The 7893-nt window shown below is 54.3% G+C and overlaps 1 protein-coding gene across 1 annotated transcript in view; it reads left to right on the top strand.

The window, feature by feature from the left end:
* Nucleotides 1-986, top strand: part of Cfap65 (cilia and flagella associated protein 65) — a 34329-nt gene extending 33343 nt beyond the window's left edge. The window contains exons 31-32 of the mRNA XM_021163944.1: nt 591-728; nt 824-986. Coding sequence (XP_021019603.1) covers nt 591-728; nt 824-932 — 247 coding nt within the window. The 3' untranslated portion in view covers nt 933-986. The remainder of the gene's footprint in view (nt 1-590; nt 729-823) is intronic.
* The last annotated feature ends 6907 nt before the right edge of the window (nt 987-7893 follow it).

The raw sequence follows: 7893 nt of genomic DNA, 5'->3' as shown, positions 1-7893 counted from the left end.
GAAGCTGACACTGAGGCTGGCCCAAGTTCTTGGTGTAGTGTAAGATTCGGGTGGAAAGATTTTCAGAAGAGCAGAACCCAGCTTTGTGTAGTGTGTGATACCTGATTGATAGCGTTTGCCAGCCAGCACTACCGGGCATGGAGTGGTTGTGTTCAAAGTCTCTCCAGTGGACAATTAGGACCAGAGAACAAGTACCACTTCTTCTGATACCACAGTTTTCTGGGGCCTCTTTGCCGAGGTGGGGTGGGGTTGCATTCTGTCCTTTTGGGATTCCTTGGCCCCACATAGCCTCTTGTGCATCCTCTCCTCCTACCATCCTCCAAACCCAGCTCTGGGATTGCAACTACCTCACCTAGGTTTGAACTTAGCCACACAAGTAGCATCTGTGAAATTGCAACAGGATGTGCCTCCCCCAACCCCGCACCCCCTCCCCCCGCCGCCACCCCTGTCGCAGAGTGTTGCCACCAGAAGCAGGGCTTCCCGTGGGAAATCTGTGCAAAGCCCACTGCACAGCACACTCGAGCACTGCTAGGTGAGAGGTGGCTTGCAGGTCTGTAACCTTGATAACAAGAGCAACGCTCTCCTCCCAGGCTACCAGCTTTTGCCAACCTGCAGGAAGCAATACTGGAGAACATGATTCAGAATATCCTGGTAGAGGCAAGCCGTGGAGAGGTAGTGCTCACTTCGAGGCCCCGCATCATTGCCCTACCACCAGTCAGCATGCACAGGTCAGGGGCTTGGGCTTAGCCTCATTAGTTGGAGGAGTGCAAGCCAGGAGAGGCATTCAGATGTGACTGAAAGCCTCACCCTTTCTCTTTTACAGGACAGACAACCTCTTGCAGATGTCACAAGGGGAAGTGCTCTGCTCTGGGATACAGCATCCTGACTGTTTGCTGGTGTCAGCATCCAGCCCCTCTAACATGACTCCCTAAATTGCCCCTGGTCCCTTTTTTTCTTACTGTTCTGCAAGTAAACCATCTAGTTCCACACGCCAATCTACCTGGCTTTTATTTCCTCCTGCCTGGAGAAAGAAGTATGTTGAGATATGTGGAAGGTGAGAGTTTTTGATGTGGACCACAGAGACCCATCTATTTAGAAATGGGAGGGTACATTTCCCCTCAACAGGCAAGAGTTCTTCTTACTTGCAGTGAGGTGTTGTTCTTAGTCTGGCCAGTGGAGGGCGCTTCAGGAGAGGCATAGCTGATCGTTGCAACAGTGTAACTTGGTTGACAAAACAAAACAAAAAACCAAAAAACCAAAACCAAAACAAACAAACAAAAAAAGAGGATTCCTAGGCCTGGTGGGCTAAATAGGTAACCATGGAGATAGAATCTTCCCACATGTGTTCACCAGCACTTCCAGGGCCAACCTGGTTCCCTGAACTATGTATGCTAAGAGGTTAAAATGAAGCTGGGCGGTGGTGGCACAAGCAAGCAAGCCTTTAATCTCAGCACTTGGGAGGCAGAGGCAAGCGTATCTCTGTGAGTCCAGCCTGGTCTACAGATCTAGTTGTAGGACATAATAGCTACAAAAGGAAACCCTGTCTCAAAACGAACAAACATTTAAAAAAAAAAAATGAGGTACACCGCAGAGGCCAGATTTACGATCTGGGTACTTTTCGAAGAGAAGGTTTGGTGGGCTACGGGTGTTACTAAATAACCGCCATTGCAAACCACTCCTGAGACCCAGAGATGTTCCGCCTTCGCTAGGAGGTCCGCCTCTGTTTTCTCCCTAAGCCCTTCTGGGCAGCCTCTGTCTTCTGCTCCTCTCTGAGCTCAGAGCCAGGTGGGTGGAAAAGTGACATCTGGTGTTGTTCCAGAGGCGCTCCTGGTCCCGGTACCCTCCCCTGCACCCCTGTCCCTTCCCTCCCTCCCTCACCCCCCCTACCCGCTGCCAAGGCCTCTGAGCGAAGTGGGGGGGGGTGCTCCGCCTCCATGAGTCAATATTTGCCCCGAGCAAACGGGCTCCCGGACAGGTGTGTGTGTGTGTGTGTGTGTGTGTGTGTGTGTGTGAGAGAGAGAGAGAGAGAGAGAGAGAGAGAGAGAGAGAGAGAGAGAGAGCAGGGGCGGGGACTGAACTGGCAGTATAAGAGTGCTCTGAGTCCTGGCTCCGGCACAAGCTTCGGGGCGTGGGCTGGGGACGAAGCCAAGCCTGGCTGGTTTGGGCGGAGGGGCAGAAACGCTGTGGCGGGTGGCCCGGGAGGGAGGGGCCGGCCAGGTGTGCACCTGTGGCGTCCGCCACTGCCGCCGACGTGTCAGCCACCGCGGTGCTCAGGTGAGAGCGGCGGCTAGCGGGAGCGCTGTGCACTCGAGGAAGCTCATCCATCAGACACCGCCGACGACTGCCGCCCGGCCCCGGGTCTTCCGCTCCGGCCCCGCGACGAGCCCCTCGCACAAACCGGACCTGAGCGTTTTGTTCGTTCGGCTCGCGTGAGGCAGGGGCGGCTTCTCAGCATCAGCCTTGGGGCCGGCCAGATCGCCATGCAAACACCGGCCCGCCGACGCCACCGCCACCATATGGGTCGCAGAGACTGAGCACGGTCCCCCCAAGGGGGAGACAACCGGTTCCCATCAGGCCCCGCCTGTCCTGCCCGCAGACTCTGAGCTGCCAGGCATGGCTCGCTGCAGGGTAATGCGGGCTGAGCAGGCTCCAGCGGGATGGCCGCAATGGGCTGAGGTCTGGAACAGATCCCCTCCTGGGGGTGGAAACTGCGATTCTAGTCCTGCTCTGTCCCAGAGAATTCTGTGGCCTTGGGGGAGTGTTATCAAAAAGTCTTGGTTCTCCCATTTGCAAAGTCAGCCGCCTTTCTCACAATAGTTAGGGCCTCCACTAATCTCTTTATTCTGGTCTCTGGACCCCTAGCCACTCTGCCTAGTCCCTTTAACCCTTTAACCTCACAGTGTCAGGGTTGTGCAGTGTGGGAAAATCTGGGAGCGGTGAGCTGAGGTCTTCTGGGCAGACTCAAATCCACTCCACCTCTCAGACTCTTTCCACTGCCACCGAAAATTTCACTTCCACCTCCTCTCGGGTCCGTGTTCCAGTCCAACCATATCTGAGATCAGCAGACAGCAAAAAGGACAAACAGGGTCTTCAGGCACAGGAAAGAGCTCACCACCTTCCTCAAAACCCCCTGATCTTGAATTCTCTGCAGCCCAGTCAGACGGGCTAGACTAGGTCTAGGTAGCACACAGCTCAGCCAGAGTTCGTTTGGCCATGGATCACTAGCCACAGCCTAGATCTGGAATGGGTCACCCCCATCTCAGTTACTTTAAATGCTGTGACCTGGCTTGCAGAAAGGGATTTTCTTACACTCTGGCAGAGGAGCTCAAACCAAGAGCTCCATACAAGACCCAGCAGGAAGGTTAGGCCAGGGTTGAGTGAGGCTGTCCTGTGATTCCAGGTGCCTTCCATGCCCCCTCATGACAATGTATGGTGACAAAGACTCTCATACAGCAGCAAGGAGCCCCTGGCTGGTTTCCCATTAGGATAAAGAAGAAATGGAGGAGAGCAGTAACCCACACACCAAGACAGAGGCAATGCCAGGGAGACAGTGTGATCATAAACCAAATTTTCCTAGAACTGCTGTCTTGTCCCATCGCCCACATATGCTCTACTACCCAACCCCTAGTTGCCAGGAGGTCCCACTGGATCTGCTGAGCGCCTGAGGAATGTTTGCAGTGGTTCTGATGAGGAAACGGTAGGTTCTTGACAGAACTAGTCCCAAGGCTAGACTAGGTCCAGGTGTCCTCAGATGGAGATGTATAGCCCACATCCTGGCCTCCACGACCAGGTTCTCTCTGTGGAACCATCTTTTCCCCTTTGCCCTTGCTGGCATGGAGCCAGTTAGCTGGATCTCCTTTCCTGTGTCTTTGACAGCTCACCTCCCAGTTCCCCAGACACAGCATGGAGGTAGCACACCTTGTGGGGTTCAGATCCTGAGTCTGCACAACTGAAGTCTGTCCTTGGAATGGTCCCAGAACATACAAAAGCAGCCCTTTGAAGTAGGGTGGCAATAGAGGGACCATGCAGTGGGCTGAAGATTTGGTCTGGTAACCCTTCTTCAAGCCTCTTTCCCCACATCCCCACCCTCTAACCACTTCCAAGATTCACTTTTGCAGGCCATCAAGGGGCATCTGGCCTCTCTTCTGGGTCCCTCCTCCCCCACTCCCCGTCAGGCTGAGGTGGAGTCTGGAGGCGCCTGGCAAGCCTGCAGGTGCTGGGACAGAAGGGGGGTACTGAGCAGCTGGTGTGCGGGCTGCCCCTCCCCCTTCCTGCTCCAAGCCAGAGCCTGCTTCCTGTCTTCCCTGTCAGCACTCCTGGTAAGGGGAGGGAACAGGTTTTGGGGGGGGGGGTAGGGAGGGAAGAGGGAAAGGACGATCAGCTAAGTGCTGCCCTGGGGGAAGAGGTGGGGGCTGGGGGACCGAAGAGGAGAAAAGGCCAAAGGGAAGGCTGAGAAAGAGAGGTCTAGAACAGGGGCCAAAGGTAGATAGTGTAGCTCAGAGCCTAGTCAGGTATAGAGCAGAGGGGAGCCACTCTGGGAAGGGCAGGGGAAGCAACAGAGCAAGCAGACAGTGGAGGCAAGACCTAGGGGAACTGGAGGCAGAGACAATCAGAGAGAGAAACCACACACACACACACACACACACACACACACACACACAGAGAGAGAGAGAGAGAGAGAGAGAGAGAGAGAGGAGGAGGAGGAGGAGGAGAGAGATGGCAGTTGCGGGGGGGGGGGTTGGGGGGGCATCTTGTGAAAGAACAGGAGATGGGAGTTAGAGATCCAGTGCACAGACGAGTGGTGGAGGGAGAAGAAAGTGGGGTGGGGAACCGACCCCAAGGAAGGATAGAGGGGGGCTACAGATGGCAAACTCCAGTGAACACTCTCCTCCCATAAGAAGCCAGAAGATGGGAAGGAACAGGGCTCACACCGGCAGTCCCTGGACAGAGGCTGGTTTGACTCCATCTTTCCCATCAGGTCACTGCTGAGTAGCTGCCCCGCCCCCACCCACTGGGGAGCATCTGGCTCAGCCTTGGAACCTCTGGGCTCCCGGGAGGCCTCTCAGGGTCTGTGTGAGAATGGAGAGACAGGGGAGTGGGGGCTCACATCCAGGTGCTAATCCCTGTGCAGCCAGGGTAGTACCAGGGCCTCAGTGACCTTCTTGGAGATTAATCCCCATGGAGACAGGGCAGCTCGCCCCCTCACTCTCTGCCTAGGCCAGGTGGGTAGCTAGCTGGAGGCAGGGCAGGTGGGGCAAGCCAGGAGCAGGCTGGGGAGGGAAAAGAGCCTTCCTCAGACATGATAGGGTCAAAGGCAGGCATGGCTGAGAGGCCCCCTCCAACAACCAGCTTAGTTTACAGGTTTTTAAAAACAACAACAACAACAACCCAAGCAGCAGATGGGGTGGGGTGAGGGCAGGCAGAGGCCACTTATGAAGCCATGAAAATCAGAGGAACCAGAAGGTGGATCTTCAGCCCTACCCCTCCATCTTTGTTTGTTTGCTTCTTGACACCTTAGGCCTGAGAAGAAGAGGGGAACTTTGGAACACCTCCCCTGACCCTGTCAAACTTGAGTGGCAGAGTGGCTTCTGGGAGGCAGAGGGGCCATAAGTGAAAGATGGTCTATGCTAAGTGCTCTCCTGGGAAGCCAGGATGCAGGATCAGGTTAGAAAGAGAGGCTGAGGATCCCAGGGCTGTGCTTTCTGCCTTGACCCCTCCCAGTCCAACCCCACCCCATCCCAGAGGAAGTGGGGAGAACCCCCCAGACGAAGGCATCCATAACCTGAAAATATACCAACAGTAACTGCTACCATTTGTTGTGTGGTGTGTATATTGCATGGGTAGTTCTGTGTTTTACATACATTTAAATCTTCACTGGAGTCATGACGATGATTCCCATTTTACAGAGGAGAAAATGCAAAGATAAAGCGGAGACTCAGCCCCACTTTTAAACAGCTGAGCTGGGCTCCAGAGCCCTCCTAACCTCCAGTACCTAACCGAGTGATGCCACAGGGGGCCATGTGTGCCTGTCAACGCTCATGAGGGTGTGCTCCAGTGTGAGCCCTCCCCAGTGCTTGGCACATGATATAAGGGACTGGACAAATGTCTCTTCACCAATGAGGTGTCTGTTGAGACCCGAGACAGGGCAGCTAACGGATCAAGTTGGTGGGATCTCGCCTATGTACCTGTTACCGAGGATGACTCTACCCACACTTGGCTGTGGACCTGTGTGCACATGTCCTCTCCCTGACATCCTAGAAGAGTCTAGTAGCAGCTGCCCATGTGTCTAGGCGAGTGCACGGTGAAAGCTGCCTCTCACCTCTCTGGATAGGGGAGTCTATCTGTTCTCCAGCCTTAGCGAGGGACAGAGAAGATGGTGGGATAATGGGTCTCTGGGGGTGGGGCTCCCCCATCTGCACAATGAACTGAGTTATCTCTGTCTCCTGGGAGACAAGGCTTGTACAGCCCCGGGGAAGGAGCTCACCAGCCTGTTCCAGACCTGGACTAGGGTGGGGACAAGAGGAACCAGGCTGCACAGGAGAGGCTGCCCGTGGGACTGGGGTGGGTGAGGGCACACACAGAATTTGCATTTTCAGCCCAGAAGGCCCTGGGTAATTTCCCTGTGAAATGAGGGGAAGAGGTTGGTATCAGACTACTCTGGGGAGAGGACCTTAGCCACCAGCACCTCAAAACTGCCCGAAAGTACAGAGAAGTACGGCTAAGTGGAGTGGGACTTTATTTAGGGGCTGTGACCTTTCCTGAGATGGAGATGTAAGCAGGAACTCAGGTGAAATGTGAGAGTCTTACAGAAGCCTAGAGGTTTCTTATGGATCTAAGGGTTGATGTGGAATGAGTGTTTTCTTACAATCATGGGGTGGGGTAGACGGAGTAGAATGGGGTGGAGATGCGGATAAGGCCTTTGGACTTCTGGGGTTTGTATGTCAGAGATCCCCCCATATGAGATGGTTGCCTCAGTGGGGGCCACAGTGGAAACTGTTATGATGAGATCCTTGTGAGGTCTCCAGGCAATTTGGGGGTATAGGTCTGAGGTTGATGCCCCTGCCCCGCCTATTCCCTGAATGTCAAATCTGTGAATGTGGAGGAGGTGAAAGGGATGGTACTGAGCTGGCAAACAAAGCCACCTGGGCATCCATCCTTCAGGAAGCTCTAAGCTCAACTGATCTGGGAAAGCAAACAGGAACCAGCTGCTGGGGGTAGGAGGGGGGCATGAGGGGAGACCAGGGGCTGGAATTAAACCAGCCTGGTGGAGAAAGGAAGCTAATGGAAAGAGTGGATATCCAGCACAGGAAAAGAATCTCTCAGTCCTGTTCTGGTAAGCCAGGGTGTAGGGGCTGCCTGGGAGCCTCTTGTCCTTTGTCCATTATTAGTGTCTTCCCTTTCTTGGCTCTGAGGCTTGGGGTGGGGTCAGGAGATATGGTCCTCAGTTGCTGTAGGCGGTAGCAGTAGGTGTAATGGTAGACAGGTGTAGACAGATATGCCTTTTCATTGGTTGCAGATAGAACTAAAAGCCACGGATGGGTACTGAGACCTATATATTCTCCTGATGAGGAAATGCAGGTACAGACAGTGGGGGAGAGACTGGCTGCTGCCAAGAGCAGAATTTCCAACTGGAAAGGGTAGCCTTCTGGTATAAATCACTACCCCTAAACCCAAGTGACACCTAATGCTAAGGAGTCATTTTCCCTCTACCTAGAGTGAACACACATCTCTGTCAAATACTGGCCAACACATAAACTGGAAGCTGCCCCCGCACACCTCAGGTTCAGCTCCTGATAAACATGACAAACACAGCCCCACAGTCACCAACAGCACAGATGTACAGCCTGTTGTCAACACCACAGCCTCTCTCTCTCTCTCTCTCTCTCTCTCTCT

The sequence above is a fragment of the Mus caroli genome, chromosome 1 (assembly GCF_900094665.2).
Source record: "Mus caroli chromosome 1, CAROLI_EIJ_v1.1, whole genome shotgun sequence".
NCBI classification, from domain to species: Eukaryota; Metazoa; Chordata; class Mammalia; order Rodentia; family Muridae; genus Mus; species Mus caroli.
This window is presented reverse-complemented; position numbering and strand designations above follow the sequence as displayed.